We start from the raw sequence: 16,664 nt of genomic DNA, 5'->3' as shown, positions 1-16,664 counted from the left end.
TGAAATATTTGCTGTTTGTGTGGAGTTCGTAATGAGAAATGTTTTATTGCAAGATGGATATGAAGACGCAATGAGTCCATTATAAATGGCTCTGTTTCTATAGCATCACTGACAACAATAGTGTTCACATTCTCTATATTTTTCTTCTGTATCCAGCTCCAGTCCCAGTAACAAACACTCGTTGCCTCTCCAGCCTATGCTTCAGAGAGCTCCTATAAATTCACTTTCCTGCAAGGACAATAAGCCAGTAAGCGGGACACAGGACAAGCTCTACCCTACAGCTTACCTATTCCCAAGAATTTCCCACCATGACAAGATCTTTAACACTGTTTTCACACTTGCAACACATTACTTTTCAGAAAAATCTCTGCCCATTTGGTCATGGGAAATGTTGACCTCTTAATAAAACAGGCTGCAATGAGCTTTTTTGGGGGTTTTTTGGTTTGTTTTGTTTTTTTTTTTTTTAAAGCTGATAACAGCAAGCCAAGCTGAAAGCCTGGCCAGGGACCAGGAGAAAGTCACTAGGGCTCCCAGCTTGTACTAACAGGGATTCAAACAAGTCCACACAGCAGCTATATATAAAACATAGGGTTCCCTGTTGATTGCAAACACTTTCAGAAGAAAAAATAAGACATACTGAAGAATGATATATTCCTGATGTACACCATAAGAAAAAGAAGCATTTTCAGCTAAAGAAAAGCTGGACAACATTCCTGAGGGTACATCAATATTTTTAGGCATTGAGAGTTCCATGACTGCCTTAGTTTAATGAAGAGAGCAGCGATAGTCAAAATCCCAAGTATTTTACAGGCAGGGTGTTTTGATACTTGCCTTTGAGCTATACAAGGGCATTCGTAACACTAACATGAAGACTACCACGTTCAAGGCAATACTGTTCACACCCAATTACACACACATACACAGAAGGTATTATGGCAACGACATACCTACATCCTTATAAAAAGGGGCTTAAGAAATATTCCAAAGACAAAGACACTTTTACAAAGAACTGATGTTACAAAATATTTTTCTTCTCGCCCTTCTCCAGAATATACCACATACCACATCATTGCACTTCACCTTCCTACAGATTTTCTGAGTTTTATGCCCCAATACTTGAGCATATGAACTGTTTTGAAACACTAAACTAAGACATTTGCATATGAAGGACTGTTTTCACATTGCTGATATGCAGCACTGAACTCATGAATGTTCTATTAATTAGACAGAGCCATTAATGTTAGACCTAAATTTTTGATTCAGGCTAATATTGTTTTAAATAAACTAGATGTCTGTATTCAATAAGCAGGATGAGCCAAGCTCAGCACTCCTCTTGCTGCGTATATGCCCAAACATACTAAAGTTGTCACGTATTTCACACGGCAAGTGTGATTCACTTGGTACCTATTGAGTATTAGGTATCCAAGACGTCAGACTCTAGAATAGTTCAGGAGCACATTTTCTTCAAGTGAGTTTATTTTAAAACTACTGCTGAAATTTTTTTTATATACTAAACAAAATTAAATTGACCCAAATAATATGAATTCTTGATTCAGCCTGAGTCATGTTATGTTGTGCAATATTGCGTTACATCCCATCTGGCGTGATTTAACACTGCGTGGTACGACAGAGAGAAATCAATTACATGTATACTTCAGATAAATGCTATCACTTAATTTAGTTTGAAAAGGCGTGCCAACAGGTAAAAGGCAATGTAGACTGGAAAGAAAATGAAATGAGTTATTTCATACCTCCTCTGCTTCCCAAGTACTCTGCCTTCTACCTAACAACAAACTGGCAATCTGACAAAAAAAACTTAGTAGGCATGGAAAACTTCTGTACCAGCACTGTGTGTGGAACATGCTCTGAAGCTCCTTCTGCTTCTCAAGTCTAGACATGTTCATAGTATCTAACAAAATACATGTACAATTAATAGAGCAGATTATAACAGATTGAAGCAGGATTTTCATGTGTCAGAGTGCTGCTGATTTAATAATTTCTGGAAAGATGTCATTTATGCTCATTATAAATGGTAAATGCACAGCTAGCTGAGAAACTGGAATTGACATCTGATTAGCAGACAGGAACAGGAGTTGCTTCTCATCCCAGTGTACTTATTCTCTCAACATACCTTTTCTTTTTAGTCCCTGGAAGGGTTGCAAGTCAATTGAATCAGTTCCATTCAGGGGTATGCAAAACACATTAGGCAAAGACAAGATCTCATCAGTTCTGTGTTTTGACAGAGTATCAAAACGTTGCATGCACAAGCTTGTCTAAAAACCTTTTAAAACTGCTGGCAACATTCATGTGTACAAGAGCCACACACATTACAACTATATTTATAAACAAAGCCCAACATGCCTCTTGCAGATGTGAAGCAATACAAAAAAAGCACTTTGTGCACATTTTATATGAAACACTAAAAATTTGAAAGAAATCCCTAAGAAAATGTATGGTCTCTACAATTTTATCTGTACCAGGTGCCAAAATAGTAAGTTGTTCAAGATCATTCCAAAATCTTGTTCATCACAATAAACAAATACTAAAACGATCCTTCCCCAAGCCCTTCATTCTACTGAAACTACTTTTATCACCTTGCTGAGATGTGGGCAAGTCCTAAATTGTAGTTCTTAGGCTTTTCTGATCTCTAGAACTTTGTTCATAGAAGTCTTCCCTACAGCCAATATTTTCCTATTCATTATGCTATAAGCATGACCCCATGCTCACAATTACGTCTCCTACTCCCCTTAGAACGCAAACATGATTTAAATTTTCTGATCTCATTATTTTTAACTAGCCATACCTATTTCTCAAGGAATCATTTCATCAGAGAAGTTCAAAAAGGAAAGAACCTGCCTCTGCAATATTGTCTGCTCCTCCCGCAAATGGTCCTGAAAGCTTTTACAGGCAGTTACCGCTTCCTTCTTCAGAAGCCTTCTGAAAAGTGCCCCTCCAATGTGCCAAGAATAAACACATCATCAACATTCGAGAGCTAGGGGAGATAGGACTGGGAAGGTTTATATTAGCGTGTCTAAACATCAAAGACTACAGAGAACAAAAATAAATGTGTAAAACTATCAACATTTGGAACACAAACAATTTCAGAAACAAACTTGATAAAAAACCTCTTCGATAATGGAGTCCAGTTCTCTGCTACCACAGGAAAGCTTGTGGTGGAATAACAAGCTGTGAAGCTCTTTTGACCCCACTATTACTACCAAAAGCCAGAATATTCATGTTGCTGATTGGGTTGCAAGCTCCTTGCTTCAGACAGTCATCTGACACCATTGGAACCAGTTACTGGACTTCTTCCGCTAGTTCTCCTTAGTTTGGGGAAATTCATGTATACACTTACCTTTGCACAGACCAAACACACTAAACCGACGTTCCTAAGGGTGGGCAGGCTCTGAAGCCTACAAACCTACGTATAACAACTTAGCCTCTGAATATTAAGCATTTGTCAGAAGATACAGTACAATGTACTTATAAAAAGGCTTGTCAAAATTGATTCAGACATTTTTCATAATAGAAGAGGCAAAAAAGCACAGTTTTCCCCTAGAAGTTCAATTCACATACTGCTCTTATTAAATCTAAAAATTTATTCAAAGTAATTAATATAATTATCCTATTTACAACTGAATTAAATTGAAAACCAAACCAGGAACATTCACAATCAGGTAACAGACTAAGAATAGAAAGGCTAAAAACAATTTAGATATAACACTTCATTAAAAACACTTTTCGTAAATATTTTTGTCTCCTGGTACTACAGTGGTAGTATCTGTCTATGAGAATCATCTAAGAATAAACTGGCATCCTAATGCTAACCATGGACATGTTTTAATATTAGCATATGTTTGACTTGCTTTCAATGGAAAACATTTTAACATGAGGAAGTTTCAGCAAAAATAATTTAGTGGGTCCAAACAGTTTTTCTAACCTTTGCATCACAAAATTCTCATTTGAAAATTAAGACTACCTGTAGGTGAGCCATTTAAAGTAGCATCTAAAAATTTCAGCACCACTGTTCTCCTTAAAAACCTGCATTGTCTGAAGTATTAACCTGCTAGTCATCAACACGGGGAAATGCTCACAAAGGTTATGGCAAAAGGAATACTGTGCACTTCTCTGTTCAAGTCCAAATGAGATTTCCTATTCATTTGTTAATATACAAAAGACATTCAAAAAACTTTCACAGGAGACTAAAGAGATCTTATTTTGTTTTAGAATTTCACAAAATCCTTGTATTTCCAAAAAGTGGTTCTTTCGGAAATAGTGCATCACCGAGACATCTTTAAGACAAAACAATTCACAAGAGGAAAACAAAAGTCGTTCTATTCTCATTTGCTATCCATCAATCCTGCTTGAAATACGGGTGAAGTCAGGACTAAATCCTATTTTTTTTTCTTGCAAACATGAAGTAAAAGATTTTTTGATGTCTTTGATTTAACAGCCAGTGCTACGTTTCCTTCAGAAAGGCTTCTAACGATGTTTCTTGGCACATTCTGTTCTTGTTTCCAGCTCTTCATTTTAATTCCTAGTGAAAAAAGAAATGTTATTCAAATAGGAGACAATAGTTCAATAAATATAAGAAGAATTTGGCCTACCTGGATCTCCTTTTCAGAGCATATCTAGGAATCTATACATGTATTTATTCTCCTTATTGAAAGCCTAATTTTGATATGCAAAAACGTCACTCTCAGCTCAGTAATCCAGTGTGCTAGTTGCCTACAAAGTTCAATGATTAGACCTTCAACTGACACAGGAAGCGATTAAAAAGCCAGTGTTCTACACAAAAGTGTAGCAATGTGAAGATTGAATTAATCCTCATTATTACAGAACAATAATGAAAAGTTAGCACTACATTAGAGAAAGTTTTGTCTATTTAATCCAAAAGCAGCTCTTCCTCTTAGGGACTGGTGACGTTTCATTCTTCTGCAATGCACACTTGTGAAAATAAAACATACTTTACATTCAGCTATACTTTGAAGAATCAAAAATCAATTCTCTGTGGCTGAATGTGGTGCTCTGTTACATAATTTCTTAGTAATACCAGAACATTGATTAATTTTGGTAACTTCATAACCCAGTCTTTAGTAGTAGGAGTTTATACTGCTGTAATTGTGTATACACTTTGCCAAATAAGTACCCATCTGTTCAACAATGTTTAGACTCAGATCTACACTTGTCAAAGTTTACTGTAATGGAACCTCAGCATTTGTGACGTGTGGACAGTAATACATATATGTACCCGCTCCATCACATCAGTTTTTACACAAAAACATGTCAGTGCTGTAAAACTGGTGCATTGCCTATGCCACTGGGAAAAGTGACATGAATGGACCCTTTCATAAGGACAGACTAGAACTTTAGCAACCTTTGATGCCTAAACCACCCAAGACACTGCACTAACAAAGGGCATTAAGTGTAATTCTGAAGGTAGAGTGTAAAAGGAGACAAGAGGTTAAAGATCAAAGGAAAAACAGAAGGATTTAGGGCATTAAAAAAAAAAATATACTGCAGGTGGCAATCAACTTAGGATCATGCACTAGGAGAGGCAGAGGTTTTTGGAAAGTTGTGAACAAAAAAGCAAGGCCTTCATGCGCGTCTACTGAAAAAATAACGTGTAACTGATTTTGTTACAGTAAAGATTTATATACCTCAGGGAGATGCCATATAATTGTAGCAGTCTTTCACAAACTACTAACTGATAGCATTATCAGCAACCTGTTAGAAGCAAAATGATTCCTAAATATTGGTTTCAAATATTTTTTCCCTCGACTATTGTGTTGGCCCAAAGTAGCCCCAAAGTTTAATAAATCTCAAAAAACCATATCTGTAAAATAAGTCAATGCAGTGTTATAAAACAAAGCCAGCAGTTATAAAACAGGTATGGAAGTGATTAGAGGATTTTATTCCTTGATCAACCACACTTGGCAAACATAAAATTGGTAAAGGTGACCAAATTTCTCAACAAGTACACAAACAATTTTTGATGGAAGACCTGAACTCTTGAGAAAAGGTTTTCCCAACAAGCTTGTAGTAAAATTGAGTTTTGAATAGATACCATCTAGGTAACTGGTTAGACATTAAGATTTTTAAATGAATGAATATACTACTTGAATCAATAGCTTAGTGTCCTGACACAGCAACACACTGAATTAACAAAACCCTGAGTTTCACCCTTGATTTGGGATGTCCTATACAAACAGTTACTAATGCAGTGTCGTACTTTCACGTTTTGACACTTACCTGCCATTTTGGGCACTCGCAAAGCTCTTGTTAAGTCACAAACCTCTTGCCGACTGCGTTTTGCAGAAACAGGGTCTTGCAGGCTGCTTAGCCCAGTGTTTGATGTAGAACTGCAAACACAGCCAGGAAAGTTTGCTTTCAGTGAAGTGATTAAGCTACATTGCAGCAGTTTAGGCCTTTCAAATGTAGAAATACATTAAATTATATTATGCAGTATTGGTAGTTTATAACAAAATGCAAAGAATAAACTAATTTATGATATATTTATATGAATATTATTACCCTTTTTCCTTTTTAAAAATTTACAAGAATGTTTTAACTGCCAAAATAAGAACTAATGTTGCCACTTATGTTAAAACACAGACCAATATGCCACAGGTTTTTCAGAAACCACAGAAACCAGTTTGATGGTCTTTGCACACAAGTTATACTAAGAAATCATCTTAATGCATGTCTGAAATAGTTGAAATGACCAAGCTGGGTTTATTGAACAAATCACATTTTTTATTGCTACAATAATTTTTCTACAGCCCCCACCACAGTTGGAGGCGGTGGCTTCAGAGCAGACAATACTTTTTAGCTAAGCTGCAAGAAAGCTGTTAGAGCTTCAAATTAAGACAAAAGCTCTATATTTTACAGCCTTTTATGTGGTGGACTTAAGATCTACAGTGAAAATTATGAACCTATCTGAGCTCACCCTTTCACACTTGCCTCGCTAACTTCCCTGGTTCCAGTCTGTAAGACAGCCTCATAAACAAGCTAATTCTGTCCCAAGTTTCTACGCTTTTCCCATTCCTCTAATAACACTGTATTACTCCCCCTTTATAGCCCCCTAACTCACACTTGTTTTTTTTAATAATAATTTTCTTCCTAAATGAAAATACATAGCAAGCAGAAGAGTAAGACCTGCCTCGTGCCAGGGCTAAGATCTAGTCGCACATGTTTCCTGGAAGAGAACTCATGCCAATAAGCGTGAGGTGGTATTTAGTAAAAGCAGCCTCTGTAACATGACTGATCTGTCTCTTAACCCTTGTCCTAGCGATACGACTGTTTCAAATTATATTTCTATGATTTAGGAATTCTGTAATTTAGGAAAGCATGTCAGCAAAAGCAAAGAAGAGGAAGTAAAGGAGGTGCTGTCTGAAAAGAGCATATTCTTTTCTTCCTTCACAGATAAGCACCTTTCATTCCTTCTCTTCAACTCCAACTGCTAGACAAAGCCATAAAGAATTCTGGTTTACAGAGAGTTTACAGTCTGAGGCAGAAGTAATCCCCCCCAAAAGAAATAAAATTTGTGTGATGCTCCTGTAGTGTTATTCTAACTTGGAAACTGGGAAATGCGTGTTTGACACACAGAAGGAACAAAACAAAAAAAGCAGAAAAAATTTGGAAAAGTATATAGGCTTGGAAATGATTACACAGCCATTACAGAAAAAGTACTCCTGAAGGCTGCCTTTGAACATTTACCTTAAGATAAGATAAATCAGGCTTCAAAAATTCCAATACCTCTCCCCAAAGAGAATCTAGAAAACTAGCTCAGTTTCAGAGAGCACGTGATTTATTTTGCCAAATTCGTAATCAACTATTTGAAAAAATGTGAGATGTGCCTCTCCTCATCCGACAGCAATCCTAGCAAAACTATTTAGAGCAATAATTAATAACAAATAGAACCAGAATGTGACATAGGAACAGGTAAATCTGATCTATCTCACTCATGCTAACAAACCAAAGAAGTGCTTAAGTTTCTTCCACGTCCTGCGATCTATCTATAGAACTTTTTCCAGCAGTCCTCGTAGAACAGAAGTGATGAAATGGTGGTTCTTCTCAGGGCAGACCACAAGAATCAAGTCATAACAACTGAGACTGGAAATGCATTATCGGAATAACACAGGCACTGGCCAGGCCACAGCAGTATTGTTAAGCACTTTCACCACTTTCTATTTTGGTAATTTCTAATGTGTTCCAGCAAAGGCATAACATTTTCAAAGTAGTTAGATTTTTAATTGATGATGGAAGTTCTCTTCTCAGAATTACGTGGCATCTTTCTATTTTGAACAGCCAGCAGATATGGAAGACACGATATTAGTTGCTGCTTGTTAAAACAGAAGTTCCACAACTAAGAATAAAAAGAGATTCTACTCAACTTGCCAGGAAAACAAAAAGAATTATTTGTCAGATATATTTGAGTCAGAACATCACATATGTAGATGACTCGTATAAGAGGCTTTTTAGATTGAAACAGAATACCAAAATTGAAGTGAGAACATAAGAAATCAGTACAAACTCATTTGTATGCAAGAGTTAGTTTAATCTTACCTTAATACCTTTCTTTTTCTCTCAGCAGCCGAAGTCATTGCCATGTACGAGGGCTTCTCAAGTATTGAAGTAGGATTTTTGTTTTTTAATGAACAGAGATCAAGTCTGAAATCAAAGAATTATATTTTTGTAAAATTTATTCTGGGTAGAAGTCAAGTGAAATTGTTCTTAACTGTAAACAAGTGTACGTTGAGATGAAAAACAATGCTGGAAATTCATTGCAATATTATTACTTGAAGCAGCTTTGCAGGACTTCACACAACCATGGCAGCTTCAACAATGGCATCTCTCAATGTCAGCAAAGTTAAGATATCCATTTACAAGACAGGCAAAGCAAGGCTTACAGAAAGTAACTTGCCTGAGGCATCACAAACAATTTCAAAGTGCAGTATTTTCTTTTCGGTACATATCTTGTAAAACCGGATAAGCTTTCAGCCTCATCTGTTGTCACTAACACACCATTGATTGCAAAGAAAAGCAGAATTGAAGCTGATGCAGATTAAAATTGAAGGTTTCATTTCCAAAATGTTAGTTTTACCAATAAAATGGACATCAGTGGGAAAACCCAGCTGTGAAGATAAACAGGATTAAACTGAGTAATATTCCTTGCCCATGTAAATAAAAAAATACCTTTGCAGAATGCTATTGCCGCATGGCTGTGACTCCTTCCTGGATGAGTCAGTAGACATTTCAGTTGTTTCACCTGTTGCTTCATAGAGAATCACTGTTGAGTTCATGTTGGATTCATCACACTCTGGGATTATGTCACAAGTAGAGTCCATAATACTCGCCTTTTTCACCGGCATATCTATATTACACACGCTGGCTTCCCGAAGGCCTGAAAGCTGTAAACCTTTCTTTACCACAGTCTGTGTACAGCAGCTTTCTACGGGCTTTCTGCAAAGTTCTGGCGTATACACAATAGGGCGAACCTCCTTGGTAAGAGAATCCTCCAGGTGGTGGAGACTGGAGTGCTTGGAAGCAGCAGGACTTTGAGCTGTGACTGGAGAGTTCATTAGCTTCCGCCTAGTTCTTTTCTGCGGTAGTACTGCCTGCTCCGATGTTTGTTCTGCACTTTTATTCATTTCTTGTGATGGCGTATCAAAAGTTGTACCTGTGCAATGTAGGCAACAATGGTTAGTGCATTTACCTGCATCTACTACTTAAAGCTTGCTTTTTCCCTGCTGATATATGTTTACTAGCAGAAATTATTACAAATGCTATTTATTTCATTTACATATTTATTTGATCATATAACCAAAATAATTTCTCTTACAGCATTGTCCAGATGGCAGCATTTACTGAGGCACTCAAAGTACTATAAATATGCACAGGCTGATGTAGTTGATCTCAGAGGTATCGCAAGCAATCACAAGTAAGATATGACAGATGACAATAGGGAATGGAAGAGCAAGAGTGTTGAAAATGGTCACATTATAATGACACAGCTCCTAATTTAAGATGGTACTATCTCAGTCATCTACAGCTGCCTCCTGATCACAGCCATTTATTCCCCAGCAAGTATCACGTGGTAGAAGGAGAAACTCCTGTAAACGGAGGGACATGGAATCACGTAGAGGGACAAAATTCTTTGAAATTGCAAATGAGAAAGTGGTGTTTTGGAAAAGGGGAGAGAAAGAAGTCACTTGAATCCTGTACTCTCAATACATCAACTCCGGAAAAAAAGGGTTTTTCTGAAAGATCCCACCCTTAAAAATGACCAAGCAAACAATGCAGCAGTAATTGGCCAATCCCATTCATCCTGATTTATGATTTTTCCTGAACTGTCATGATATTTCTATTTTCAAGCAAGAGGAAATAAAGGCAATCTCCAAAGTAAGAGAGAAAAAGACGTTCTTTCATTCAAGTTTTCAGTGAAAAAGAATCATTTTAAGACACAGACCACTGTTCAAATGGCTACACTAGTGGTGACTCAAGTACTTAATAATAAAAAAATAGGGATTTTTTTTTTATTTTGGGGCTTTTTAAAACAAATCAAGAGTAGGAGAAGGCTGTCAAAACTCTAAGTGCTTCTATATTTAATTTTCCATGCAAATTTAAGAAATTAAATAACAGCTACTATCCTTACTATGTCTGTGGATTGGCCCCACTTCAGCTGGTAGCCACAGCATCACACTTCCCCTTTCTGCATCGCCTACTCCATTCCTGTGAGGAACTAAACTGTAAAAAGAGCTCCTGCTTTTCAATTGCAGTGGGTTACTCAGGAATTAACTATGGTACTCGTATAACAGCATGGATAAATATTTATTTCTTCTAAATTTCCCCTTTTTTGGTCTCAGATTAAAAGTTAGTTTGAACTCCTCAGTCTGAAGGCTTACACTCACATGCTAACGCTTACAGCATTTTAGCTGTTCCATAAAAATTCTTTGAAGAGGAAAATTGATTAAAAACACATACTGCATTATTCCAGACCGCCCCCCACCAGCTTGGATTTCGTACAAAATGCAAAGCTTAAGCGATTGTAGTCTTCTCTCTGACTATTTACTGCTTCTCAGCTCCCACCTAATTTTGGCCTCATCACCAGTTTCAACCTGACTTGCCATAGGCAAGAAGCTTTAAGAATGCCAGAGATTCCCCTCAGAAATCAGATATCTTGGGGAAAAGGTCCAAATAAGAGCCTCATCGAAGGATGGCTGTCAACGGCTGAAGGATCATCTCAGCATCAGGTTTTTTGTGCACGCTTTAGAACTAGACACACCATATGATGGATTCCTCATACCCAGCTATTCAAGACTGCGCCCAATTTGAAGATACAAATTAGAGCTGAGAGGAGACAGGAAAGGATCTGAAGGATACTAAGAGACCTAGAGCTGGAGGATGGATGGGTAGTATCAAAGCGTGTACAAGTAGCAAGCAAAGTAGATACTAATACATATGCCACAATCTATTTTATGTAGCCAGAAATTAATTCAATAATGAAACCACTGAAAAAACAAAGCAAACATTTATCCCTCACTCAAGGGCTGTTTCAGAAAGAACAACATTTGAACTACTACGGTTCGGCAAATATGCAGCATCTTACCCGACAAGGCATAAACTATAAAAGCAGGTTAATTTAAGCTGAACTGGTTATGGGACAAGATGCCTGAACATGAACAATTACAATCCATTAAACATTTCAGGACACATTCTAAAGTTTATTAGGTTTTCCTCCTGCAAGTGAAAGTGCAAGTTTCAAGAAAATAATAACTTGAATTCTATTTGCCTGTTGTTACATTAAGACAGGGAGGTTCCTGTTTCGGAAAGTTTGCTTACTGTAAGACACTGAGGTTTTTTGCTAATGTCCTAAAGTTACTAGGAAGGAAGTCTGATGGCAAGCCATTTTGGCAAGAGCACCACATTTTAGAAGCTTCTCCAGGTCTAAATCCTGGAAGCATTTTTAAATTAACTGTAAATGCAAGCATTTAAACCATGAACTAAATAGGTAAGGAACACAGAAGCATTGCCAACATTAATAATTTGTTGAATTTCATCAGAATGAAATTACAGCATTTCATACTGTAATACAAGTACTTTAATAAAAAGACAGTTGCAGCTATTCTATACAGGGCAAATACAAGCCCTTAGTAAAAACCCAGGCCTATTTTTCAAGTCTATTTATTTCTGCAGTGAAACTCATTGTAAAACAAAGTTAAAAACAAAACTAGCTTTTCTTGCCAGTTAAGTATTGGAAAGCATAAAATATTCAAGAAGTGTCCCTTCTCATAGCTTTTTGTGAAAACATTACGTTGCCCCTAACACAACAAACAAGGGAGTAAACAAATCCATCACCAGCAACACCGTATATAACTTGGTTTCACTAACGCACGCCAAATCTGCGGTGACGAAAAGCCAAGCCCAACACCACGGTAGCTAGCTGGCTGTTACACAGCTTATAGCTCTCAACAGTCATGCTCTGAAGTAAACACAAACACAGCAAGAAAAGCATTTAGACCCACAAGACAAAGGAATGCCAGTGGTTTTATTTCTCTCTTAGGAAAGCAAGATGCCAAAGCCAGTTGCTAATTTCTTGCAGGTGCTTTTAATAGCCATCCTTCAGAAGTTTAAACAGAGTGGGCTCAAACAGCAATAGCTCTACAAATTCTCTATTCCTATAGATTGCAGGTGACTTCAAACAGTTGTTATATCAAAAAATTTTCCCTTAAAAACCACTGTTATTTCAGGTTTTTTGCAAGGACCTATTTTCCAATACTTCAAAGGCTACTCAGTATTAAATACACTGATATTTAAAAGCATTCTTTAAGGTTTACGTATATAAAAATCTTTTTTTGAAAGAAAATTTAGTACCACAAGCTGATACAAAAGTAACATGCCTCAAACCCACACACCATACCTCATCTTCCCTAAATTCTGAATTCCTACAATTTTAGCACAACTTCGTCTCAACAAGCACTGAATATTTCAAACAATTACAGAAAGTGTGATCATTTGTCACTGCGTGGCTTTTACTGCAATGGGACAGCTAAAATGAGGGAAAAACCAGTTCCCCTAAGTCCTATTCAAGAAGGAAAAACATCCAGAACTTAAAATTTAAGTCCTTTAAGTGGCAAATGTGAACTTCCAGTATTAAAGCAACCCGAGAAACAATCCTTTCATAGCAGGTCATGCTAAAACCAAAGTACTGGTACGACAATTTTAGGCAACTCTTCCTCTCAGGTTGAATTTTAACACAATCTTGTTGAGTGCATGTAGGTGGGAGGTATGTATGTAGGTTTTAGCACGTGTTTTATCTGCTTGCCTGAATATTCCAATGAGTTCACAGAAAAGGCGACAACAGTACATTCTTACTTAGGAACTACTTGGGTAATATATAATACATTAGTGAAATATCACAGATGAAGATAATAATTATTTTATTTCTTGCACTAACAGTGGATAGCACATTCATATCACATACTAATTTTATCTGCTTGCCTGAATATTCCAATGAGTTCACAGAAAAGGCGACAACAGTACATTCTTACTTAGGAACTACTTGGGTAATATATAATACATTAGTGAAATATCACAGATGAAGATAATTATTTTATTTCTTGCACTAACAGTGGATAGCACATTCATATCACATACTAATTTTAACACCAAGGGCAAAACTTACTTCCCACAGATCAGTTACACTGTTGAACTCACTGCAGGATGCTGTGGCAAATCCCCTAAGTATAAATGGGTTAAAAAATATACAGATCTGACAAACTTAGAAGATATCTACTGGTAATTATTACATGTGATTGGTTCAGTGGGATTTCCCCTTGTACGGGAACTCTAGATTTGTCCCGTTGTTGCTGTCTGCCTCAGGAGTGTGTTACCGTCAGCTACTAGACATGGTGTACCGCAGGTGACAGAGTGGGGTACCAAGCACGGCTACTCATCCGTTCTTCAAGAACTCGTCTAGGCAGCTGCAGAATGGCTGTCTAATTCTAATCATTAAGCGTTGTCATCACCTTTCTACCATAAGACTAACAACATGTTCCAATTCTGCAGGATGCTGTGGCAAATCCCCTAAGTATAAATGGGTTAAAAAATATACAGATCTGACAAACTTAGAAGATATCTACTGGTAATTATTACAAGGGGAAATCCCACTGAACCAATCACATGTACGGGAACTCTAGATTTGTCCCGTTGTTGCTGTCTGCCTCAGGAGTGTGTTACTATCAGCTACTAGACATGGTGTACTGCAGGTGACAGAGTGGGGGACCAAGCACGGCTACTCATCCGTTCTTCAAGAACACGTCTAGGCAGCTGCAGAATGGCTGTCTAATGCTAATCATTAAGTGTTGTCATCACCTTTCTACCATAAGACTAACAACATGTTCCAATTCTAAATAAAGAAAAATCTCCAAACCTGTCCCATAAGGCAGGGAAATTATAATACTTGTTTGTACTTGCTTCACATTTTATGGCCAATTCAATCTTTTGCATCGGAATCATTATCATGATGCAGTGATATTAAGTTTACTTTTTTCATACACAAAAATGAATCACTATACCCTTTACAAAAAATTTACAAGTTGTATTTCCTTAGCTACAGCTACAAGGCTTCTCCAAATATAAGCATTATTTCAAATATGTTATAGAGAATGGATTGCATATTTGCTAATCTTTAATTTCAGGCTGATGATTATAAAACATCATTATCAGGATTTTTAGATATTTTTCTTCAGAAGTTCTAATTGACATTTGGGACAAAATGATGGTCCAAGAATTCTCTTCTGGAACTCACGTTAATACCTACATAAAGGATTATTTCTGGAAACTGTGCTAAATTAAGTCTACCAGGTTGCTCTGCTAAAGTGAAATCAAGTATTTATGTATTCATTTCAATACACGTTTCTGGGCTACCCACAACTGATCCAATTACAATACTAATCATACATTTTCATTCCTTTAACAACTGACTCGAGGAATTCCAAATTGTAATGGACGTCTAGTGAACGCATTTCCACTATTTAACAGCACAGCAGTGAATTGAATAGTGTCATTGCGATGGCCAGTTTCGCCAACAGCTCTGAGCTGGAAAAGGCCAAAACCCAGGCTGCGTTCTCGCGAGTCCCCGTGGCCAAGTGGGCTGTTCTACACAGCGAGAGAAAATCCAGTTACATCGAACAGTGTGGAAAAGCTCAACATAAGACAAATCTTTTGTATATACAAGACACATGCCTTCCCCATTTTTTATCCAGTCTCTTACTACTTACAAGTGCTCCCCAATTTTCCCTGCCATGGAAATTAATAGACTGATTTGACTTTCAGCTGTTTGTGACACGGGGAGGTAATGGATGCCTTCTCTTTTTTCCTGTAAATCAATTCCATCCTCTCAGTGGTAATGTACAGTAAGGCTCCCGGAAATGGGATGCCTGAAACAATGCCAAGAACTTTCCCATTCACAGAAATGCCTGCAGATACCAGTCAGAGCTCTCCACCCACGAGTCCGTACTCTGTGAATACCATATGGCTCTCCATTAAGCAACACCCAAGGACAGTGCCTGAACACGTTTCTACATGAACTTGTTTTCAAAATGTTGGTTTTGTAGCTTCTGCTTTACTTGAGACATAGTTGAACTGTTCATGAGTTTGCAACATGATGGTTTCATGAAGCACACACAAGCTTAATCTATTTTTTTAACATATTTGTAAACAAAAACGATAGTGGAAACCCAACATTTCCTCTACAAAACAACAATTCTCAATTATAATTAAGGTCACAATATATACTTAGTAACAGTGGACACTTAAAAATTGAAACATACATTGATATACTTCTAAACAACTGTTTAAAAATTGTCCCTATTAGAGTTGAGAGTATGGTGTAGACTTGTTACAGAAACCTCATGTTAAGCCTTCATAATTGAAGTGAGCAGGAATAGAGGTTCTGAAAAAAATGTGTCTTCAGTCATACTTTAACAAAATTTAAAGGAAACAGTATTTAAAAAATTATAACGTGAATACACGGGGATAAATTAATCTTATGCAAATATTAAATAATATTTCATATTTAACAACTTGAAATTAAAAGATAATTCAAATGTTTAATTTTAGATTGAATTTGAGAGTATCTAATTTTCTTCTAAAAATTCTGGAGTGGTAGCAAAGAACATTACGCTAGAATAATTTTGATTTTCCAAGACCCATTTCTGGTACCCACGGCAGTGCTGCTGTTGGTACAGATGACTAAGCAGGTTTTAAGCACAAGAATTGACTGCCTTGATAACTTGACCACAGAAACAGATGTTGAGTGAATGGCCAGAGAGTATCTTGATCTCTTTCTCTCCCACTACAACCTTATATTATCCAATACATGGGAGACCCTTTCCAAGAAGGACAAAACTGCCAGTATAGTGTCTAAGCAGTAGCTTATAGTTTGTTAATGAGTTTGGAATGTACATAACAAACGAAATATTACACTGCCACTAATTAAACTTTTCTACCCTCTCCCCCAGATTATTTAGAAAAGAAACTTCTAAGACAAATATAAGGCAACACATACTTATATTACATGGGAGATTTAAAAAAAAATACTGCTCTCATATTATGAAAAATCCAAATCCAATCACAAGTGAACTGCATTGTTTTCCTGC

General features: G+C 36.9%; 1 protein-coding gene across 1 annotated transcript in view; it reads right to left on the bottom strand.

Annotated features, from left to right (window-relative positions):
• Positions 1–4,394: 4,394 nt before the first annotated feature.
• KIF18A (kinesin family member 18A) overlaps positions 4,395–16,664 on the bottom strand; it is a 31,892-nt gene continuing 19,622 nt past the window's right edge. The window contains exons 13-16 of the mRNA XM_010135427.1: positions 9,199–9,682; positions 8,569–8,673; positions 6,253–6,362; positions 4,395–4,537 (exon numbers count right to left, since the gene is read on the bottom strand). Coding sequence (XP_010133729.1) covers positions 4,395–4,537; positions 6,253–6,362; positions 8,569–8,673; positions 9,199–9,682 — 842 coding nt within the window. The remainder of the gene's footprint in view (positions 4,538–6,252; positions 6,363–8,568; positions 8,674–9,198; positions 9,683–16,664) is intronic.

The sequence above is a fragment of the Buceros rhinoceros genome, unplaced genomic scaffold (genome assembly GCF_000710305.1).
Source record: "Buceros rhinoceros silvestris isolate BGI_N320 unplaced genomic scaffold, ASM71030v1 scaffold8484, whole genome shotgun sequence".
In the NCBI taxonomy this organism is placed as follows: Eukaryota; Metazoa; Chordata; class Aves; order Bucerotiformes; family Bucerotidae; genus Buceros; species Buceros rhinoceros.
Note: the sequence above shows the minus strand (reverse complement) of the source record. Positions and strands in the feature narration are given on the sequence as shown.